The sequence below is a fragment of the Copadichromis virginalis genome, linkage group LG13, assembly GCF_057382275.1.
Source record: "Copadichromis virginalis isolate Kocher_CV1m ecotype Utaka linkage group LG13, C_Virginalis_male_GT1.1, whole genome shotgun sequence".
Classification (NCBI taxonomy): Eukaryota; Metazoa; Chordata; class Actinopteri; order Cichliformes; family Cichlidae; genus Copadichromis; species Copadichromis virginalis.
In genome coordinates this window covers 8,144,561-8,169,709 of record NC_140630.1, presented here as the reverse complement: position 1 = coordinate 8,169,709, position 25,149 = coordinate 8,144,561, and the positions used below count along the sequence as shown (strand labels likewise).

Below are 25,149 nucleotides of genomic sequence, written 5' to 3'. Positions count from 1 at the left end.
AACTAGTTTGACCTAACATAAGGAGAAGTCAACAAATTAAATGAATATCATAGTATTGAGTTTGTGTCCATTTGCGTGAATCACTGGCTATGAAGACTGATGGATTTTAGGAAACGCTGAAACAGCAGAGTTCACCACGGAGGAGAAGTAGTGCCAAAAAAATATCTAGATAAAAAAAAAATTGAGCATGTGAAGAACAGACTTTTCCTGTAGTGGACAGTTTGTACTGTTTTAACACTGTTTCATTGCAATTAATTGGTCTATTTTATGACTTTGCGCTTCATCGTGACAGCAGCTAAGCTTAAGACTCAACAACAACAACACAAACACGAGAAAGAGTAAGACAAATAACATTTTCATGCCATTTTCTGCTGACAGTACACAGCTAAAACCTATAGATAACGGTTTACAGAGCGTCCGTGTTGTGTACAACAAACATGCCAGTCTCATTAGAGAGAGGGGAGCAAGCGCAACAAACTGAAAGTAAAACATTTGTATTCTGATACAGTCCTTAAACTGTTATGAAAAAAAAAATACAGTAACTATAATTTGGCAGTGGTCTAGCACATCTATTAAGCACTGTATATGCTAGATTCAGCGATAAGACAGAACTTTTACTTTGAAGGCAAATGTTCTCTGTTTCCTGTTTGCATTGCACCTTTCATGTTTCAGAGTTTTCGCTACTACATGGTGACCAGTTGGTGAGTGTTAGCAGGCAAGTCAGCATCTATGTCAGCTTCTATGCAAACTACAGGCAACTGCAGCAATGTGCTAGCAACTACAGTATCAACAATGTGACCAATAATTTCACTAACAAATCGACAGCAATTTCCAGTAACAGTCTTCAACCGTCAGGGTGGTTCGCCTACCAGTCGGCGTGACTAAGACCTGAATAATTAAACAGCAGCACATTTTAAACTTAAAATTCAGAATGAAACACTAAGCCTCTTCATGCAGATTGGTATTAAAATCCAGATCTGCATCATGAACTTCTGTATCTGCAATATTTTAGTGTAAAGTACTGGATGTTAAACACTAGATTTATGCATGCACCAGCCTTTATGTATAAGATTTTTAAGAGAACAATAACAAAGGAAAAGAATGACAGACAGTGTTACAGAGAGCAAAAAGACAAGAGAAAAGAGGGAAAGAGTGAAAAGAGACAAGAGGAGAGGGGAGAAGAAAAATGACATAACAATTTCAGCCTTGAGGAGAGGCCACACATAGAGGAGCTATTGTCCAACAACACATGCCATATCAGAGAGAAGGCAGAGACACACAAATATCACCCTCCCTTTGTCTCCTTTGTACAGTATTTGTTGAGCTATGAGAAAAATTTAAACCATTTGTCTGCAGGCTATATTATTTCAACGCCCTTTTTTAGTTGTGTTCAGCTACAACTTCAAGGCTTCATTCTGTGTGTAACATTAATCAATGAGCCATCAGAGGGGAATGTCACAACACAAAAACACAAATGAGATGAAGACGGCCACAAAAAGGCCTGAGGAAAAACTATTAAAGTGGCATTCATCAGCTCTCAGTCATACCAAGAGTTCACTAGTAGAGTTCACAGCTAGATTACAGCCTTATGTTTACCCTAGATTTGAAATTTAGTTTAGATGTTTTATAATTTTATAGTATATGTTTAGTTGGTTCTGCTTTCTCTTCATGTAAGAACTTTGCAAAGTGGCATCCAGAAAAGACACCAATAGGATAAAGCACAGTACACAGATTAGAATTAAGCCAAGAGTGCTCTGGCCAAAATAAGCAGCAGTAGAACAGAAATTGGTGATACCCACACAAATACATACAGCAAAACACAAAATAAATCTGAAACAAATTATTATGAAGTCCAAACCCTAGGAGCGTTTTGTCTCATACTTGAGCATGACCACTACCCTTCTGAATGTTAAGACCTTCACAAACTGGATGCCTAAAATCCGTACAGATATTTTTTTGCTTTAAAAATATTTTTTTAGACTCACCTACTCTTACTGCAGCTGATCACGTCAACCGCATAATTTCACTGGATGAATTTGCAGTACTTATTTTTTTGAAACAAGTATTTTATAATCCAAATAAGACCTGACCAACTAGCATTTGGCAACATTTGCACTCGTAACTCAAATTGTGTGCCGTTACTGAATACATAAAGACAGTAAAATAATAGTATTTTACTACATTCATACTGCTAGACGCTGCTCCTGGTAAATGTCTGAAATGATTTCTCTGCCTCCTCAGATATGTTCCCAATTCTGCCAAGAACTCAACCTCCCCCACTGACATCCTGAAATATGTACAATGCGCCTGTGATACACCTTCCACTCCTGGACCAAACCATGCCTTCTCCTGAGAATTGGATGGACCCAGAATCTCAGTTTTTACATTTTTCGTATTTATTCAGGAGAAAAATCAGCCCCTCCAATTAATTTACTCAGTAGGAATCCCATCGCTTTTATTTTAAAATTTCAGTTCATGTTAATCAAGTACCCTCACCCCCTCCAGTCTTGGGTTGGACTCTGTCGTCTCTGAATATCCCAAATATCCCAGAAAACCACAAGCAAACTCAATGTGGCCACAACATAGAAAGAGAATAATACATTTATTTGACATAGATTTATTTTACCAACAAAGATTTCCATTTAAAGAAAGATAAAATAAACTAAAGGTCTGGAGCTCCAGTCAACAAACTGATACCACAGCAAATGGATTGGTGTTTATATAGTGCCCACTCAAAGCAATCCTACACAACAAGCCCCGTTCTATTCTATTGGCAATTTGGGGTTGAACATCCTGCCCAACACACAGACTAGAGGAGCCACAGGTCAAACCACTCACTTTCCCATTAGCAGATAAGCTGCTCTATCAAATTGAATACAATTTGTTTAAATAGCATCAAACAACAAGAACAGTTGCTCTACTTCCTGCACCACAGTAACCTCAGAATAAATTAGTAAAAGACACAAAAAAGTGGAAGGAGTCTGGGCCAGCCACATAAAGTGCAGTAGGATTCAGGACTTCTCTAAAAACAGACTACCAGGATCTCCATCCTGAAAGCAGAGAAACACTCCCACAAGGAGGTCTGGGAAATATGGAGCGCCTTTTCCGGCCTCCCCTCACAAAAGTACTCCATACCCAAAACATTTCATAATGAGAGAGCGGAGATGGGCAAAAGACTAGAGACAGGAGAAGCTGAGAAAGGTAGTCCTCATTCTGATCTAAAGATTTGAAGTAAAAAAAAAAAAAAAAAAACAACTGGTTCATGTACTGCTAACGCTGTGCTCGCCAAGGCTCCAGGACAGAACAAGGACCACTTCCACCAACTGTCAAAGACAATTGAGTTGGAGTTTGCTCATAGTACAAGAAATCCACTGGAGAAGCTGCTGCTTAAAATGCACCATTATTTTTTTCAAAGCACTAGGCAATTAAAATACCCACAGAGGAGCACCCTATATACCGCTTTATTTGATAATTTAGGTAAGATGGTGTAGGTGTACCCTTACTTGACTCTCACTAGCAGAATGGGAGAGACAGAAATTAAAGAGGCAAAAAGCATGAAATAATGAGCACAAAAGTGTGCGAACTAAATGGCAATACAAGAGGGAAAATGTTCTAAAGAAGACAAAAAAAAAAAAAAGTGAAAATGATATTCGAAGAATGTTGAAGAAAGAAATGAAAAGACTAAGAATTTGTGCATGTGTATGTTGGGAAGAGATGGCAGATAAGACTAAAGTGGATATTTCTTATCCACAAAAATGTGCATTTAATGAGCATGTAGTTATTTAATGTTCCCTTAAACACCACATCAGCAATATGTGGAGTCCATAATCCTGAAGTTACTGTGGAGTATGTGTTTATAGACTTCACAAACACCACCTACCAACATACCAACAGTTTCCATTTAGTATAATTAACCAAAAATTACCAGATTACTTCTAGTAGATTTCTCAATCAATTCAGCTTAGGATCGATATCTCTAAGACAAAGAGATATTGACATGGAGAAAGAGAAATTTAGACCAAGAGAGATCAACAAAGAGAGATAAGAGATAAAGAACTATAGAGAGATAGAGTTAAGAGATAAAGCGAGATATTTAATCGCATCATCCTGCTCCTTGTGCTCTATCATAGTGATGTATGGAGTCCACTCAATAATCACGACCTCTACATGTAAGGCTCTGCAGATATACATTTTACATTCATGTTTAAAAAACAACAACAACAACAACAACAAAAACCCACACCCACAAACAAATACCTACTGATCATTAGCATTCACAGGAGAGTACTCAAACTCTCAGAAGAAGAAACTAATGCAGATTAGAAGGTCATTTGAACCTAAACAGAGCTTATGAATGGATAGAATATCTCGTAACTGTCAGAAATGGACAACTAAGCCAGATCATAAAGAAGTATAGGCTCAATGACCACAAATTGGCAAGTGAACAAAGATGACGCAATTCCTCCTGAAATTGTGCAGTGAAGTAAGGAACTCTTAGTTTATTTCATTCACTTAGGTAATTCCGAATTTCAATCAGCAAAAGGAACAAGGACAATGAGAAAGGGCATACACACACATGCACACACATGTCCAATATGACGTTTAAGTGTTCACTGAGCTTTTCAATTTAAGCTGAAACGTCTAATTTTGTTGTTCTTTTTTCCTATTAATATTATTTTAGAAACTGTATTATGATGCTTTCAAACAAGTTTTAAGAAACTCATGTCAATAAAGCACCTTTGAATTTCAATTGATAGACAAATTCATATAGAGAGAGACAGAGACAGAAAGTGAGAGAAGAATAAAGATGAATAAAGAGAAACTGATAAAGGGAGGAAAAAAATAGGGAAAGCAAAACAGTGATTTAAAGAGACAGAAAAAGAGAGGGAGACAGAAATACTGACAGAAAGAAATACAGAGAGAGACAAAGTGTGATCTGACAACTATTGTAAGAAAAAAAGCATTTCTTTCTTATCAATTCTTAAAAAAGGTTCACAAACTGCATGAGAGGCTGATTTCCCAAAAAGTGAAATAATGTCACCATCTATAACCCCACAGAAAAACATGTGCAGCTTAAACCAAAGACAGTCAAATAATCTCGCGCTTCACTGTTTGCACACCTCAATCCCCCTGGATAGCTGGAAGTGAAGGGTGTGTCAGGAAGTTGTGGCTGCCATATCTTCCCTGTAGGCAGGAGAAAGGAAACACTTCATTTTGGCATGACAGTTCTAAAACCAACACGTATACGTGCACACACACACACACACACACACACACACACACACACACACACACCACCTACACACTCTAAGAGTGCAGGAAACCCAAACACACAGCAGGGCAGGGCACAGCTAAGTTTTGGTGGCATTGCAATAAAACAAGTGATAAACACAGTGATAAAGTATCATGTATCTTAAAAACACAATAGACACTTTGGCAAATTGCAAGAAGCAAAGCTGTCCACTAAATAATGATTTCCATTTTTATCCAGCTAAAAGATAAATATTCTTCTTTGTTTGCTGTATTTTTAACAGTATCCTGGTTTGTGGTATCAAGGACATTAGAAAACTAAGTTTTCCAAATAGAACTGTCATACTCAAATGTAGTGAGCCACCAGCCATAAAAAAAATTAAAAAAAAAAAAACCCCAGGGATGAATGCAATGAAGAGAATTCTTCTTTGACATGTGACATGCAGTGTAGGGGTGCAGCGCTAACTGACTGCCACAAGCGCTTAACGCCAAAGATCTGGTCAAAATGAGAAACACACAGTAACAGCCCCACCATTAAAAGCTTAGCAAAAGAATGTATTTGTCATACCCGACCTACTTCGTAAGTTCTGACTCAGTAAAGACAGCAATGAGAGCATTATTTGGAGAGGGAACTGTTTTCACTGGAAAACAGCTTCCTTAATATTGTAAGTCCATTTAATCTTATTTACAAAAGGGTTTGTTTGGGGGTTTTTTTATTTTATTTTATTGAGTTCTGTACTTTTTCCCCAACATATTGAGGAGTATAGTTATGCATGCAAATTAAACAGCCTAGTATAACTTTCCCTTCTTAAGTTGAAGCTTGTTGCGATAATGAGTTTCCAAGATTTTGGAGTGTATCAGTGGAAATTTTTTTGCATATCCATCCAAAAGGGCAGTTGTGGGGTCAGACACCAATATCGGACGAGCGCACCTGGTTTGTGAGCTCCGTTCGAGCACATTCTAAAGGTGTTTGATGGGGTTGACGCTTTGGCTCTATCTTAAAAGGTAAAACAAAAACAAAAAAAGAAGAAGAAAAAAAAAAAGAATAAATGCATGAAATGCATGGGTGACTCTTGCAACAAAAAGGCCCAGGGATACTCATCCTTAGGACAACAAGGGACAGGAGGAGAGTAATGGGGAACTAAAGGCAGGAAACTGTTAATGACCTTTCCACCTCTTAGGAATTTCACTTTTTAGAGAGCTTCCTAGTGAAAATCAATGTCAAAGTTTTGTTTTCATAATTGCTGAAAGCCAAATTCTTAATTGAAATTAAAATCTAACTAATGACCCAGCCCTCATTCCTGTGGGCATTTTGATCCTTTTAATGAGAAGACTGAAACAACTTGTAAACATCGCCTCTTAAGCTGCAACTGAGCTTTGAAGAGGACATCTAACAGACAGATTTTCAACACAGTAGTGCTTTATAATCATCTTGCTGTGTGCATTTTGTAAAATCTAAAAAACTTTCCTATAAAATCTGAAATTTGTTCCTTCTCTCTTCTGGCCTGCACTGCCAGTCATTTGACCTCCAATTATACAACAGTAAGTCAGTGTGTCTGTGTGAGCCAAAAGCTGGGTCAGTGACACAGAGTTAATGCTGAAAGCACTTAAGCCAAGTACAAGAGTCTGGAGTGAAAGCTAGAGAACCTCTCTAATCAGCTTGTGTGCCAGTCCATGAATGTTTGTTTGTGACTACTGTAATGCCAGGTTATGTATTTCTGACAACTTTATGTATTTGTGGATTTTTTTAATTAAAATGACCTTTATAGACTAAAGACACAGAACAGCTACAGTCTTTAGTGTCTAATTTAAACATTTGTTTTACTAACCTCATTACTTACTGGATCTTGCTGCTATAAAAACTACAGACTGGAGTGTGAATTGGAAAAGCAGAGGATTTTTCCAGTCACTTCTAGACTTCATTATTTCCACTGAACACCTAAAGACATCAAGCATGAAGATTACTTTGAAGCATTTCCCATTCTGTAAACAGCCTGAGTTGTTTCAAGCCAGAAGCTATTATTTTTCAGAGCTCTTCTTAAAAGGATAGCTTTGTGGAGGCAGCAGTAGCTGAGAGCTTAACTGCAGAAACAGACTGAAGGTCAAGTGTGGCCAATTATGAAAGGTCTACCATGGCTGAGAAGAGGGACTAGCTGAGAGCAAGGTACAAGGAATAAAAGTGGGTAGGCTGGATGGATGAAAGTGGAGATCAAAGGCTCCATCATACCCTGAGGAACAGAGGTCAGGTAAGCGTCTTTTAAATCTTACCCCGTGAGAAAGCACAGGAAGCAAAGGGAACAAAATGCTGCTGCTGGCTAACAGCACTGGCCTGCAGATGAAGGGTTAAACTCTCTGCACAGAGAGTATGGAAACTTCTGGTAAATAAAACAGTGTTTACCGTATTTTCACGACCATAAGGCGCACTTAAAAGTCTTAGATTTTCTTCAAAAAGTACGGCGCGCCCTATAGCGCAGTGCGCCCTGTGTGTTGTAAGGAGGACGTAGTAGAGAACACCATGAGAACGCTAAAGGGTGAAGTGTGGGCGCAACCCTGAAAATGGCAAAGAGACACGCTTATGAAGCACAGTTTAAACTGAAGGCCATCAGCTACGCGGAGGAACATGGAAATCGAGCAGCGGCGAGAGAATTTAAGATTAACGAATCGATGGTTCGCAAATGGAGGAAGCTAGAAAACAAGCTCCGGCAGGTCAAGAAAACGCAGCTGAGTTTCCGCGGACATAAGGCGAGGTGGCCCGAGTTGGAGGAAAGACTCGAGCGGTGGATCATCGAGCAAAGAACGAGCGGGAGAAGTGTTTCGACGGTCACCATTCGGCTAAAAGCAGTTTCACTTTCACTTTTCATGAAATTGTGCCATTTTTCCATCCGGACCAGGACTACGGTAGCGCAGCAACTTCCAGCGGATTATAAGGAAAAGCTGGCCATCTTCCGCTCCTACTGCAGCAAACACATCGGGGACAAAAACATCCAGCCCAGCCACATCACAAACATGGACGAGGTCCCGCTCACTTTTGACATCCCGGTGAGTCACACTGTGGAGAAGAAGGGGACCAGCACGCTAGCGATACGCACAACGGGGCACGAAAAGTCTTCTTTTACTGTTGTGCTTGGCTGCCATGCTAATGGACAGAAACTGCCGCCTATGGTGATTTTTAAGAGAAAGACTTTGCCTAAAGAGAAGTTTCCAGCAGGAATCATCATTAAGGCAAATGAAAAGGGCTGGATGGATGAGGAAATGATGAAAGAGTGGCTGAGGGAGGTGTATGTAAGGAGACCAGGTGTTTTTTTGTTTTTTTCCACGCATCACCATCGCTCTTAATCTGTGACTCTATGCGTGCCCATCTCACAGCCGATGTGAAAAAACTAGTGAAACAAATGAACTGTGAGCTTGCTGTCATTCCGGGAGGCCTGACAAAGGAACTCCAACCGCTGGACATCGGTGTGAACCGCCCGTTCAAAGTAAGGCTGCGAGCGGCCTGGGAGCGATGGATGACCGATGGAGACCACAGTTTCACCAAGAGTGGAAGGCAGCGCCGGGCGAGTTACGCCACAATTTGCGAATGGATTGTAGATGCTTGGGCTAACATGTCTGCTGGCACTGTTGTTCAAGCTTTCGCAAAAGCCGGCATCATTTCCGAGGAGCCGCACGGCACGGAAAGTGACTCTGACGGTGAAGAAAGTGAACCTGGCATGTTTGATGGAGATTTAGCGCAGCTGTTCAATTCAGACACAGAGGATGAGGACTTCCATGGGTTTGATGATAAAAATGTGAGTACCAAACTTCGTTTTGCTCCTGCTTTATTTTTAAATACGCACACTTGTATGCTTGTGTGTTGTTGATGATGATGACGATTACTGGTAATAAAAATGTGAGTAAGGTATCGAACTCAGGTTTGCTCCCGCTTTATTTTTAAATACGCATACGGTACTTGTATGCGCCCTATGATCCAGTGCGCCTTATGTGTGTGTTAAATACAGTAATGGCACACATAACTGAGACTGCGCCTTTTAGTACAGTGCGTCTTATGGTCGTGAAAATACGGTAAGTTGTCCCAATTTCTGGGAATGGCAACTGACAAAATAAAAATAAAATCAAATAAGTGAGAAACAAATGAGCCATTTACACACGGGGAATGGTTGACAAGATGGCGTGTCTCTCTTGTTTGTGACAGGAAAGTGCAAACTAGCAAACAGATGACAGCCGCATGAACCATAGCTTCATTACTTTGATAAAAAAAAATGAACGGCTGAAGTCAGGTGTGCCAGAGTAAACTTGTGCACAACAACCCATGATGCACTGGCATATGATGATATCACAACAACACAAAGAGCAAGATGTTATGAGTGAATATGTGCTTCCCACCAAAAGATCCCTGCATATAATCATTCATTTTAAAAAATAAACAGAGAACAAAAGGGTTTCATGAATCACAGTGGTAGTAGGAAACCAATGCAAATAATGATCAACATGCATCTTACTTCCACTCTAAGGGAAAACACAACAAGAGCCTCAGGCACAGATCAGGCACAGCAGGAATCATGTAGATCATGAATTTGGGAGCAAAATAATTAAGAATGAAACTACCTTTCAGTGGGAGAAGTGAGGTAATAAATCCTTTCTTCCCACACCACCATTCACCAACAGCCTCGGGGAGTGACTGACACTGTACGAATCACAACCATCACATGCTTAAGAGCGCACACAGCAGAAAACAAGGAGCCCTGGTGAATACATTTCTAAATTTAATGATAGATAAGCAGCCAGGCGACTGTCACAGTGCTGATATTTGTGAGTAATCAATTATTTTGTCTGAGAATCAAACTGAAGAGAGAAAAACGAGAAGATTTTAAAGTCTTTAAGATAATTTGCTGGCAAATGAAACTGCTTATGTTTTAATTTCTCTCATATTATAATTCAAACAGCAGCTTAAAAATGTTAACTCTCCAACACATCTCTCCCACTTTAAATAAAATGCCTTTATTCTCATGGCACAGTCATTAATTCACCCATTTTCTTAGCCACTTATCCAAAGCAGGGTCACTGGGGGCTGAACCGATCCCAGCATGGCCATGTTTTCTAATAGGTTTCAGGATATAAGCTTCAGTCAGAGTTAAACAGGCGGAAAATGTAATTTACCCGATATAGCATTAAATTAATATGATCATTATTATGAGATTTATAACAAACTGAATTTGCCTCTCTATAGTTTACAGGGAGAGCAGAATTCTTAGGCAAGTTGTATTTTTGAGGAATAATTTTATTATTGAACAACAACCATGTTCTCAATGAACCCAAAAAACTCATTAATATCAAAGCTGAATGTTTTTGGAAGTAGTTTTTAGTTTGTTTTTAGTTTTAGCTATTTTAGGGGGATATCTGTGTGTGCAGGTGACTATTACTGTGCATAATTATTAGGCAACTTAACAAAAAACAAATATATACCCTTTTCAATTATTTATTTTTACCAGTGAAACCAATATAACATCTCCACATTCACAAATATACATTTCTGACATTCAAAAACAAAACAAAAACAAATCAGCGACCAATATAGCCACCTTTCATTGCAAGGACACTCAAAAGCCTGCCATCCATGGATTCTGTCAGTGTTTTGATCTGTTCACCATCAACATTGCGTGCAGCAGCAACCACAGCCTCCCAGACACTGTTCAGAGAGGTGTACTGTTTTCCCTCCTTGTAAATCTCACATTTGATGATGGACCACAGGTTCTCAATGGGGTTCAGATCAGGTGAACAAGGTGGCCATGTCATTAGTTTTTCTTCTTTTATACCCTTTCTTGCCAGCCACGCTGTGGAGTACTTGGATGCGTGTGATGGAGCATTGTCCTGCATGAAAATCATGTTTTTCTTGAAGGATGCAGACTTCTTCCTGTACCACTGCTTGAAGAAGGTGTCTTCCAGAAACTGGCAGTAGGACTGGGAGTTGAGCTTGACTCCATCCTCAACCCGAAAAGGCCCCACAAGCTCATCTTTGATGATACCAGCCCAAACCAGTACTCCACCTCCACCTTGCTGGCGTCTGAGTCGGACTGGAGCTCTCTGCCCTTTACCAATCCAGCCACGGGCCCATCCATCTGGCCCATCAAGACTCACTCTCATTTCATCAGTCCATAAAACCTTAGAAAAACCAGTCTTGAGATATTTCTTGGCCCAGTCTTGACGTTTCAGCTTGTGTGTCTTGTTCAGTGGTGGTCGTCTTTCAGCCTTTCTTACCTTGGCCATGTCTCTGAGTATTGCACACCTTGTGCTTTTGGGCACTCCAGTGATGTTGCAGCTCTGAAATATGGCCAAACTGGTGGCAAGTGGCATCTTGGTAGCTGCACACTTGACTTTTCTCAGTTCATGGGCAGTTATTTTGCGCCTTGGTTTTTCCACACGCTTCTTGCAACCCTGTTGACTATTTTGAATGAAACGCTTGATTGTTCGATGATCACGCTTCAGAAGCTTTGCAATTTTGAGACTGCTGCATCCCTCTGCAAGATATCTCACTATTTTTGACTTTTCTGTGCCTGTCAAGTCCTTCTTTTGACCCATTTTGCCAAAGGAAAGGAAGTTGCCTAATAATTATGCACACCTGATATAGGGTGTTGATGTCATTAGACCACACCCCTTCTCATTACAGAGATGCACATCACCTAATATGCTTAATTGGTAGTAGGCTCTGCAACAATGCTTAGGTACATGTCAAAGTAACATGCACATGGCAGGACGGCAGGGCCCGAGGTGTCCCTACAGAACATTGCCAAGAGCGTCACAATGCCTCCACCAGCATCGCGTGCCAGGTTTTCCGGAGGTAAGCGACAGACACATAAACACATAACCCTGACCATCCATGTGATGCAAAAGAAAGCATGATCCATCAGACCAAGCCAGCTTCTGCCATTGCTCCGTGGTCCAGTTCTAATGCTCACGTTGTCACTGTTGCCACTTTCAGCTTTCCAACAGCTTGTCTGTTGTATCCAACCACACAGGTCAGCCTTGGATCCCCATGTGCACCAAATGAATCTTGTGACCCAATATTGTTGAAACTGTTCAGCCGACATCGATTCACTTATGTTAACTAATTGTGGTAAAGCTAAATCATTCACCACTGCATGTCAAAATGTAAATGTAGCTTTATGCTGAAGGTGACAAACTTTCAATAGGTGTGTTTCTCTTTTACCCACAGACTATTGAGTTTGGTGTGTTTGACTGCACATTAACCTCCTCTGCTGCACCACCCTGGCTGTAATGCCACTGGTCATTGGCAACCCCACAGGGTGCTATGATTGGACAACGAAGCAAATCATCCAAAGAGACCCAGAGGGGGAAAAAAAACCCACTTTGTACTGCAAGAGAGGATCCTAAATTCCACCTATGTCAACTATATTTTCCAAAACCGCGTTTTAAAACTGTACGAACTGTACAGTTCCAGATACACACACAGTATGAATAAGCCTGCAGATGCTGCAGCAGTGCTCTGCAGGCTGATAAATGATGAGCAGTCTTCAGGGCTGTGTGTTTTTTTTTCTGGCTGACAGCAGCAAAGTGAAACACACCAGCAGAGTTTATCACATTTTACACCCCATTGACTACTTCACAACCCTGCAATGTTTCATGTCTATTAGTGTGCGTAGGAGGAGTGTGTAAATGCCCCGTTTTTGTCTCATGATTGCAGCACAGAACAACAACACTTGGGTGAATTCTACTGCAAAGCAAGCCCCCCTCAAAAAGAAAAGCAACTGAGGTTCGACAGACGAAGGAAGATAAAGTAATCGGGAAAGAATGGAGAGGAAAGATAAATGGAGAGAAAAGCAGTCATTTCACTGTGAAAGCTAACCCAGAAGACATCAGTGAGCTTGGGGCAAGAAAATAAGATAAGATAAGATAAGATAACCTTTATTAGTCCCACACGTGGGAAATTTGTTTTCCCACGTGATAGAAGAATCAGAATTAGAAAAAGAGGCGATAAACTTCAATAATAAAAAGCTCAAGCACTAAACATAAAAATTGCTTTACATTTGCTATAATTTTACATTTTACTTGTGTGTTTCTAAATAAACAAGCATGGATCGTAAAACTGAAACAAAAACAAAGGAGATGTTTGCAATTAAGTAAATTCAATCCAGGGACAGAGTTATTTTTCCCAAAACCTCAAACATAATGACAATCCAGATTTTATGGTTTCATCCAAAATTCCCGGACAAGAGAAATGACAGCTCTCTACTACAACCTGGCAATAAAAACCCTCTACTGGTGCCAAAGTTATACTCGGGAATCTGTCAAGGCCTTCAGATTTAAAGAGAATGGAGAGCCACGTCAGACAAGTTGGCAAGAAGAGGTTTCTCTGGCAGAGAAATGAGATGGACGCTCGCCATAATGCACACACGCTCAGCAGAAGACAACATGTCACAGCCTAACGCACGCTGGTCATTTCCACTGAAAAGGTTGGCCATTAGTCAACTGTCAGCCAGATGCTTCAACTGTGGAATTCATTTCTACACTTCACGCATTTCACAACACTCAAGTACATAATAACTGTGTTAAGAACACCACTTCCACTGCATTTCATGCTTACAAAGACACTTCAAATTTAAATTCCTTTTCAGTGCCCACTACCACAAACTGATTCGAACAATAAGAGCCTGATTAATGTATAATAATTATTATTATAATAAAGTATGAACCAAAGGAAAATCCTGAGCACTGGAATAACATTATTGCTTTAACCAGTTTTGTAACGTGTGATTATCCACTTATTAAAAGTGATTGAATTTTACCCTATACCAAGTTCTACCAAATACTAGCCAAGAAAAAAAAATGACGTTTGTGGCTAACACACAGTCAAAGTCAGTTTGCAGATCCCTCAACAACAACAACAACAACAACAACAAAAAGGCTATGAAAATCTCCAAATGCTTTCTTCATCTTGTCATCCAAAGCCCTACCTGAAAAACCACCAACCTGTCAAGCTGTACCAGTTTCTACTGCCTAATTCAGTGACACCGAATTATTGAATTTGATAACTACAAAACATTTTATCACTATTCAGACATTCATGAGACACTTTATGCTGCTGCATCAAGGAAGTGAAGAAAAAGTTATAAGTAGAGCATTTTGTGCCCTAGGGGTCAAACAGCAAGCAATGGATGTTAACCAGCTATATAATGTGTCGCAATCAGCCCAATGGCTGATATAAAGTTAATAGGGAATTTATGCACACACCCATCACTTCTGCTCAAAAATTGTCAACATTAACCAGAAAAAAAACCCAAAGATTTCTGTCAAATAAAGGTATCTCATGTTCAGCAATGCCTTGACTGTCTATTCATGCTTGCATAGTCATCTCCACCAAATGCCCAATGAAAGCCAGAAAAACAAAGAATCTATAAAGTGCTTTCTATGATAAATTCTTCTGCTGCTTGGATCTGCAGCAGGACCCCTTGTCTCCCCAAAGCAGATGGGAAAATCCACTTGTCTCTGTGTTTACCTGATAAGAGTGTCTGTGTGTGTTCAAAATGTCTAAATTCCTATAAAAGTGTGGACGTATGCCTTCAGGGTATGTGTGCAGTCTTTGATTGATATGAAGCTTCTTCCTCAGAACTGAACATTCCCTGTTATGTCATGTGGGTGTGAGGGAAGAAGTGATGATTAGCCATGCTTGCATGAGCAAGACAGACCAACCATGTAATCAATAATGTCTCTGTGCTGATTGCAGTGTGCAACTCCCACGTCTTCTGTGTGGGTCTGCAAGACCTACAGTACTCATTCAGGTAATACTTTGTATATTTAGGGTCTGAAATAACACAAACTGGCTGATTAAAAGCTTAAATTTACAGCCAATATGATACCAAGTTTTCTGATAGAAAAGCTGTTAATCTCAGTGGTTTAGAAAAGCACACAGAGGGGCAAATTAATGTCACACTCAATTAATGTGAGATTAACTGTGAGAAAGTGAGAGAGACTGTACAACCTATAATATAGTATAAGGCAAATAATGATCTAACCCACCCAGGTCACATGACCTGATCAGTGAGCGTGTGAAAGTCTCCAAGCTACTCTATGTTGTCACCAGGAGATTACCAAAATTATAGATTATCAGCCGTCAGAGAAATGTCCCAAGCACATATAAGCCTCCAAAAGGCCACAAAACATCTACATTCATAAATATTCACAGACAAAAGCACACAAAAAAAAAACATGTTAAAAAACATTCTCTAAAAGAATTATAAGTTACAAACTTCCTGCCACTTATTACGCATCATAATTACCTGCTTTGAATGAAAAGCAAGTGATACTAATGTAAATATTTCATCTAAAAGACAGAACAGTCTTGCTGCAAGACTGAATGGTGTCTCATTTCCCTGGCAAAGAAAAACAGTGTATTCATTAAATTTTAAATGGTTCGTCAGCATTGATCCTGCAGTCTGAAACGGCTGTGTGAGTGATGTTCTAACTTCCTGAGCTGCAGAAATCAATCAGATAGAGCAACAAGGGCACAGATAAAGGCTTGAAATCACTTTAAAAAAATATAACAACAGGAAAGAAAACTCCATCAATCACATTTCTGCTTACATTAGCAGCAAACTTTCCCACACAGGAAATGATCCAAAAGTGTAAAATGATTGATGTGGTTGGGTTTAACAGGTAGAACGCTTTTTCACAGGCTGTATAACCAATTCAACTGACAAAAGCGGACGACAAATTCGGGCTGTGTAATATATTGATGCTTTAGAACTTACCAACATGATTTCAGAAGACATTTAGAATTTATATCCCTTTCTCAATGTACCTAAAAAGCTCACTTTCCATATTCTCCTTCAGCAAGAAAGGAGACAACACCTGTCCAACAATCAGGAATAACTCATTGAAGGCATTTGTGAACCAAATACTAAAACTACATGTAAGAGTCGACAGTTTGCAAATCTGCAGGATTTGGGAGCCACAGTAAGAAAGAAGGTACCCTGACTCGCACAAAAAAAAAAATCTGTCTTTCACAGAAAACAGATATTTCTCTTCTCTGCATTTTAACATGTTACTCTGCATGCAAACTAATATGCTAAATAACCAAAGTCAGACAATAAACTTTATAAAAATTCAAGGCAGCAATACTTGAACTCCTCCCATGTTATGAAAGGTTGAATTACTGTTTCTGTCAATGTAGTCTGGGGAAGCATTATGGCTTTACTTCCTTCCCCCATCTGATGGTGGGTAAACCAGTAAAAATAATAAAATGTTCAGTGTGCAAATAAACAGATTATATCTTTACACAGCTAAAGCTGTTTTTAAGCCGACTGTGACCTCACCTGCTGCCTTTGTAGAGGGAAAAAAAGCAGACATGTCAGCATGACTAGTTGAGTGGATGATAAAAACACGTGACAAGAGAATCAATATCCTCAGATGCCCTAAATTCTTACACAATTCTCAAAATATGAAAACATAATAATACATGAAATTAGTGAATAAGACACTAAAATTTAAGCATATGAGTTGATTTAAGTTTATACTGTTTTTCCAACCTATTTAAGAAGAATTTTACTGCAAGATCTGGGTAGCAGAGACTGAACTCCACAAACTAATCTGACCTTAAGTACATTTCAACCACATTTAAATGATATTATGACTATTAATTCTTTCAAATGGATCCTATATACACACATACAATTTTTAAATGGAACTCCATTACATTACACTTAGTTTTGACAAATTTCTGAATGCTGCCTAACTTTTAGTTTTCTTTTTCCCACCTGTTTAACTGGGGTTTTAGCACCTCAGTATCAATCAGTGTTAGGACTGGGCGATATGGCCTAAAATCCATATCACGTTATAATTTGAAGCATGTGCGGTAACGATATATATCACGATATATTCTTTTCTTCTGTATAACGTATTCTACACACTATAAGGCACACTTAAAATCCTTTAATTTTCTCAAAGAAAACAAAGAGAGAATTCAGCATTAATGAATCAATGGTACGGAAGTGGAGGAAGCGCAGTTTTTGGCTTTCCCCATATTCCAAAAGTGCTTCGTCTCTTTGCTATTACTGTCGCCCGGCATAATTTGCAGATGATATTGTTTGCAGCCGCTGCAATGCTTTCGACCAAATCAGTGTGAATAAAAACAGCAACAAAAATGGTAGCTGAATAGGCAGACCCCACCCTCATCAACTTTTGATGCAAACCTAGTCATTTTGTTCTACAAGCAGGCCTGAAATATGACAGAAACCGCACAGTTCAGAAAAGACAGTCAAAGGTTACACCTAAGCTTTCAAGGGCAACTAATAAATTATTCACGGGGACCATCCCTATATCACACACATTCTTCCTATTTGCTTTTTGGTTCATATCACTGGTATTTACTGATATTTTAATAAACAAAAAATGTGGTTTATGCCTGAGGAAATTAAACTCCACTCAAAGAGAAACAGAAATTTAAAAATAAATAAATCAGACAATAGAAGTACACTCATTTACATAAAAACTTGGCACAATGAAAAATGTGTACAAACTTTCAGTTAAAACATGTATTCTTTATAAAATTTGAAGATTATTCAAGCTCAACCAAAGATCATGTGACAAGAAGCAGCAAGCAGCCTGAGGCAAAGGAGTTCGACATGAAGGAAAACACGTCCTTGAAGTGACTATTTGAAGTCCAGTTATCAAGATTGTAGAGATTACTCTACTAAGCCTTTGAATATTTGAAATGCTTTTATATTTCACACTAAGCACAAATCACCCACACGTGTACATACAGGCACATGCAGGAGTACTGACACAAAGTAAGCATTCAGCCTTTTTCTTCCTGTTATTGATTACGAAAATTAAAAAGAACTATGGGCTTTTTTTTTGGTTCAGTTGGTTTTTGGCTTTGTTTTTTTTTTAAGACGTTATGAACCATTTGAGCTCTGGGGGCTGCTTCTAATATGATTGAAACACCCCACTACAGCCCTGAAGTGACTGCTCACCTGATACATTTAAAAGAGTTTTTCTGGCCACAAGAATGACTGATACACTAATTTGACAAAAACTGGTGCATCTGACACACAATAATGTTTCATATGCCTATATACAAATACAAGAAAGAAACTGGTTGAAAACTGTTTAAGCAGTTTGGTTACAGATTGTGTCTACAATTGTGACTGCTGTAACACAGGAATTTGGGTTCAACTTATCTTCACAGCTTTGAGCAAAATGCAAAAGCACTTGATCTCTAAGGATCAATAAATCACTGCAGTGCTGATTACCTATAGATAAGAACTGTATTATATAACAACAAATGGCTCTGTATACACATTTCTGGCATATCATAAGATGAAAGCACCTCTCAAGACTGCAAAACAAAGTGTACTACTGACACTGAGCTGAGCCCACCCACCCTTTGCTCTGGGAAGAGAGGTACATTTTTGTCATTCCTTTCTCCAACACGTTAACATCTGTCCCAGGTCGAAGCTCTGTGGGGCTGTGTTAGTCACGCCTACGGCACGCTACTTGAGAATCTGTGTCTGCAGGCTACATCTTTACCTTACAAGCCCAAGCTTTTCCCTCGTTACAGGGCACACAGCTGCAGGCATAACTGTAGCACGTATCTACCTATCTCTCCACTTCATCTCCACATCTAAAAGCACAGCTCGTCCGCCTCTTTCATAGATTCAAATATTTCTGGCATACAACCACAAGATGAGCCACTAAACTAAAACTAAACAATATTAACCGATTAAAAACACTGCATGTATGTTACTATTGCAGAGTATGCAAGTGTGCAGATCATTTTTGTCATATTTCTAACAGCGTTCACATCTGACTAAAAGAAGCAGGGATGAGATTCGTGTCACTTAAGGGTATGGATGTCTTAGTATGGTTTTAAAGCCAGGAGGGCAAGGACCTGCCTGCAAAACAGTCTAATTATTAATTCAATAACCAGCATTCTTGCTGTGGTGATGCCAGTATGATTACACACAAGTGAAAATGTTTTTTTGTTTATAGATATGTACAAGTCCTATAAGCCAAGGCTTGTGAAAGACACGCCTCAAAAGGCACCCTTTAAAACCTGACACACAACAGAAAGTATTACTTCTGGTTAAATTATTCTTCTCATGTAATGACTGATCTATTAAGAACATTGATGGTACATAGAACGAGATGTCTATTACCTTTACATGTAAATTTATAAATTTACACTACCAATTAATATCATTTTAAATCTTTACTGTTCAAACATTATTTTCACTCCTGTGCAGTAAAGCTGGCAACTTCACAAAAGGAAAAGCAGTGCATTTAATTTTAAGAAACTCTGTAATTAATGACTTCTCGTTGGCATCTGTTAATGGCAAAAGCACATCATCCTAAAAAGCAAAAAAGGCACAAAGGGCTGAAACTCAAATGGTGTAGATCACAGCTTGGCATTTAAAACAGCGGTCCCCAACCCCCGGTCCTCGGACCCGTTCAGGTCCGTGAGTCGTTTGGTACCGGGCCGCGAGAGTTGAGGCTCAGGTGTGAAAAGTATGGTTTTCAGGGTTTTTAATCGGTTTTCAGCGTTATTTTGTTATCGTTTTGATTGTTAACTCTGTTTTCCTGGGTCTTTTCATGTGTGTTATGAATAAATCTTATTTTTTTCGGTACGGGTACTAGTTTTATTTTGTTGTATTTATCCGCGATCCATTAAAGGCCGGTCCGTGAATATATTGTCAGGCATAAACCGGTCCATGGTGCAAAAAAGGTTGGGGACCGCTGATTTAAAACACCTAATACTGGAGTCCAGACTAAATCTCAACTTATCCTGTTTCTCTCTCAAATGGGAGTAAACACTTGATTTCTGCTACTTTTTAAACCTTTATCAGAGTACGATGATCTGCTACTTAATAACACCTCTGACAAGCAGCTACATGTTTTATCAATCGCTGTGGAAATCATGTACATCACTGTTCTCTGTATGTCTGCAGACTTTCCTAGCTATTTGCTTGGTTTTCTACTTGGGCTGGTTCCCTCTCATCTCTGTACATACATGTGTAAAAACCATAATCAAGAGTTTAAGTCACTTTTAAACTGTCACTTTTAAAGGCTGCAGTCTCCTGTTGATCAATGTGACTTCATGTAAACTTAATCTGACACACAACCTTTTTTAAAAAAAGGTTGTGTGTCTGGAGTTCATCAACTTACACTGTTCTTGAGTTGTATTTATGTGACTGTTTACATTAACCATTAGATTTTTCCTGTGAATGAGACTTAACTGGTTATATTAATAATTTGTATATATGGTGAGTTTGGAGGTCAAGCTGAGATTCCCAAAAGCATCCCTAGAGCTGCTAGTGGTTTGCTCAAGAATATCAACAGAGGAGTGAGCGGAGGAAGAGAAGGGGAGTGAAGCCAGCACATCTGGTTGAAGTGAAATCTCTCTACTGCACCAAATCCACATCGATACACAAGAAAAAAAGAAACATTTTAAAAGCCAGCCGGGCTCCTCCCTGCATACAGACATGCCTGTACACCAAGGAGACTGTGAGTGTATGTGTGTGTGAATTATGGCCACCAGGAACAAGCTCGACATTCCAAAACACACACACACACACACACACACACACACACACACACACACACACACACAGAGAGAGTTTTCACTAGGCTTCAATGACAGCAATGTGGTCGCTAAAAACTCACCATTTCTTAGTACATTCCACCATTAGTTCCTGATAGGAAGCCACGAACTGGAATTTAGACGCATGCTTCCCCACACGTTGCAGTCTCTTCCACACCGAGGCCATGTTTCTTTGGGACGCGGGGTAGTTTCTGCGTGCCTATCCCGTCCTGGACTTCCTTCTTTGGGCTTCCCTTCGCACGACTTCACGCTTGTGTTTATCTGAGCATATCCAACCCGCATAGACACATAGTTAATGTTTTACCGGAAGCACTTTAAAAATAATAACAAGAACGACACTAAAAAGAAGAAGAAGATGATAAGGACCGTCTTTAAAAACTGGCGGATAAATCCAAACGTAAGGAGGTGAAATCTCTGCAGCAGGAGACTAGGCTTGATTTGTAGAAACGCATGATGCTAAGGAGAAAAGCACTCCACAATTTCGAAAGGCGTGATGAGTAATCCACTGGGTATAAATATCATTTTTCCATCTGCTGACCTTCCTGCAAAAGAAAGGAGGGGAAAAGACACAGTCGGTAGAGAAACACAGAAAAGCCCGGAGTATCTTTGACTATGTCACAAACCCACTAAACGTTATAGAGATGCAATTTACGTAAAGCAGCTGCTCCGTTATCACTGGCTTAAGCTCTGCAGATGTTACAACAAGACAGTTTATCTGCAGAGCACTTTGTTCATGTATAAGAATGCAGCAGCACTTAATGCTGCCAACACGGCGTGTCGGGGGGGGGGGGCTATTTGCTAGCATGTTTGATAATAAAATTTGAATTTCTGCAATGAAATAATGAAAGAGAAGCACTGACATCACACTAAAACAAGCTCTTTCAACCACACAGTTAACAAAAGCTGCAACAACATGCACCACCTGAAAATGAGACCCCACTAAAACACGTTTTAAACACGGACAAATTAGTGGAATTCCTCGGGAATCCAGGGAGTAGTCTGCGCCGCTGTCCGCCGCTAACCGGGGTGATTCAGCTTCCAGGCTAACGACTTTACATGTGAAACTCCTGAGGCTGTGTGACACTCACCTTACTGCAGCACCCAGCACATAATGTGTTATCAGCAGAGATGGCGAACTGTCTTAAAAAGAGAACCAAGAAAACAGACGAGTGAGAGTAGCCTGCTTGCTGGCTAATTGCCGCTTTCTCTATGCTGCAGCAACACCAGTCATACAGCTAGCTAGCCCTGCTAGTGACCACGGCTAGTCACCACAACACGGCACGAGCGGAAACCGTAGCCTGGCACTCTGCTCCTCAGGTAAGCGCAACCCCTGGAACTCAAAAACCGGCGTTTATTCACGGCTGTCCCGCAGCTAAACTGAAGCAAAGTGAACCGATCCCTGGCAGCAGGGATCCTCTTAGTTAAGTAGTCCGATAGTTACTGATACTTTGACTGATCTGTTTATCTGAAAAGTGCATAAAGTTAGGCGAGGTCCTAAAAGATTTCCGTTAGAGGAAGCTGCATTTTCAGGATAATTGAAAGGACAAGGATACTCTTCAATGAGTCTATTAATCAATCATTATTACAAGCCAAGGAGACTAAATTATAATAGGAATAAATAAACATAGTATTATTATTATTATTATTATTATTATATAAAAAGTTCACTTGGCTGTAAGTCTTTTTTAGTGCAAAAGCTGATCTGATCCCCCACCTCCCCCACAAGTATTCCTTACAATATGAGCATTTAAAAAGATTAAAACTAATAGTGCGTAAAATTCAAACTAAACATTTTGATTGATTTTAGACATGTAAAAGAAAAAGAAAACACAAATAAGTAACAAAAGAGCATTGTAAACAGATAAACAAGAAAAGGGATACTGAACTGCCATCAACAACATTATGACCGGTCAGTTTACATACTGGAAAAGGAGTAGGACGAAGAGTAAACTTATGTAATCCTGCCTCTAAACTGTATGGACTGAAAATAAATTGAAATTCAAAACAAATAAGTTTAAAAGATAAGAAAATTACAGACAAATAAAATCAAAACAAGACAAAAAATATAGAATAAGGGTTAAAAAATACAGTTATACCGACAATATTTCTTCAGTAATATTTTAATGATATCATTATAAGCTATTCCTCAAACTTGCTTATCAAGTTTTTGCGCAAGGTGTGTTTTATTTTGAAGGTTGATGCCCCTACATCCTGTCTTGGTTCAGGCTGACTTCACTGATCCTCTCCTCTCCATCATTTGCTCTGCCGCTTGGATGACTGAAGGCTGGAGAAACGCCTCCAGACATCAGCCATTGGTGGCATTTTTGTGCCTGTTTACTCATTCATGAGGCATTTCTAGGTTGTTGTTGTTGCTGTTGTTATCGCCCCTGTTAAATCCTACATCCATCAAACACATCCCTTAATCCTTCATAGGATGGGTTTGCTGCTGCTGTCCCCAGACCTCCTCAAGTCACCATCAAGCATCTGGGAAGTCAAATATCTGCAGTTTGCAAAACGATGTGGCATTTAAATGCAGTATACAGTAACACATTCCTCCTTTTTAGTGGGTTTCAGCTATACACATAAAAATAGCTTTTTGCAAAATGGGGAAACAAGTATTTTGTCCCTGTATGTAATAAGTAACATTAAAAACATGTAAGATAAGATAAGATAAGATAAGATAACCTTTAGTCCCACACTTGGGAAATTTGTTTTGTCACAGCAGGAAGTGGACAGTGCAAAAGTTATGAGGCAAAAATTAGAATACAATAAGAATAAATACAGTACACAACTGTACAGAATAGAATAAAATAAAATACTATATATATAGTAGAATAAAATAAAATAAATATACAATAAGATAAAAATAGAATACAAATACAAATACTATATACAACTGAGTAAAAATACAACGATGACAGAAAGGATTATTGCACTTAGTATTATTGCATATGTATGGATGTGTGTGCTTGATCAGTTAAAGTCTTTATTATGGAGTAGTCTACATATATGCATCTTTTGTCTGTATGTATTTTGGGGGGGCCTGTTCTCATTATGCAAAGTCATATATTTTACTGGATCATGATAATTAACATGATAATGTTGCAACAGGTTAGTATTTTATATGCTGCTGGGATTATTCTAGATTAGATTATTTCTAATCTGAAATATCCTGAACAAAAACTGGGAGCTGGTTCCACAGGACAGGAGCCTGATGCTCTGCCTCCCATCTACTTTTCCAAACTCTAGCAACCACAAAAAAGCCTACAGTCTGAGAGCAAAGTGCTCTATTGGAATATTATAGTACAATGAATTCTTTAAGTTATGTTATGATGTAGGACTTTTATTCAATGGGGGAGACAATATTAGTTGATAAATTACAGTTTTTGTATCTACAATATACAAGAAAACAGCAGAAACAGAAATCAGCTTAAAAAAGACATAAATAGGGTGCAGCTACATTAAAACCACACTACTTTGTACTACATTGTACAAAAAAGATCCCATTAATGTTTTCATCCAACATCAGTGGTGGTGGGTAGCACCAGAGGGAGCAGTCGTATTTCCCCTCCCCTTGTGGACACATCCCTGCTTGAAAGCCTGGATCTACAGCAGAGCTTCACCCTCAGGTTTGTACTAATGAAGATGAGACCTCCATCTTCTGGAGGAGGAGTTGTCTTTCACATGTTAAGAGGAAATAAAACACCCACTGCCCATCAGAAATCAGTAAACCCTCATCTACACACACACACACACACACACACACACACACACACACACACACACACACACACACACACACACACACACACACCATTGCAAATGCTTCACACACCCCTGTTAACCACAGGCCTGTAAATGCAGAAAGAAGGAGGCCAGCACTGCTGAGGGAAATCCAATATGAGGCAGATTAAATAAATCTCAGAAAAGATATGGGTATAATAACAGGAAATTGATATCTTATCCTTTTAGATGTTGCTCCGGGTTATGAGACACATGTAGGATGGTGGTGCTCTTTATTTTTCTATTTTTCTCTCTGGAGCTGGTTGAATAGTAAAAGTTTGACTCCATACGTAATAGATAAAAAGCTAGTGTAACTGTATTTGTGTTAAACGGTTTATTGATAAATATGCATCAAAGAGACAGTTGATTTTCTTACACTTAACCAACGAACCTAACTGCATGCCTGTGTTCAGTTTGTAGAAGGAAGCCAGATTACTCAGAGAGAACCCACGCTTACACAGGAAAACATGCAAACTCCACACAGAAAGGCACCAACAAGCTGGTCG

At 39.3% G+C, this 25,149-nt stretch overlaps 1 protein-coding gene across 6 annotated transcripts in view; it reads right to left on the bottom strand.

Annotated features, from left to right (window-relative positions):
• Window positions 1-22,333, bottom strand: part of ehbp1 (EH domain binding protein 1) — a 163,230-nt gene extending 140,897 nt beyond the window's left edge. For 5 of the 6 annotated variants that reach the window (XM_085477106.1, XM_085477108.1, XM_085477110.1 and 2 more), the window contains exons 1-2: window positions 21,949-22,333; window positions 20,923-21,402 (exon numbers count right to left, since the gene is read on the bottom strand). In XM_085477106.1, coding sequence (XP_085333232.1) covers window positions 20,923-21,026 — 104 coding nt within the window. In that variant the 5' untranslated portion in view covers window positions 21,027-21,402; window positions 21,949-22,333. The remainder of the gene's footprint in view (window positions 1-20,922; window positions 21,403-21,948) is intronic. The other variant, XM_085477107.1, reaches the window with a different exon arrangement.
• Window positions 22,334-25,149: the final 2,816 nt, after the last annotated feature.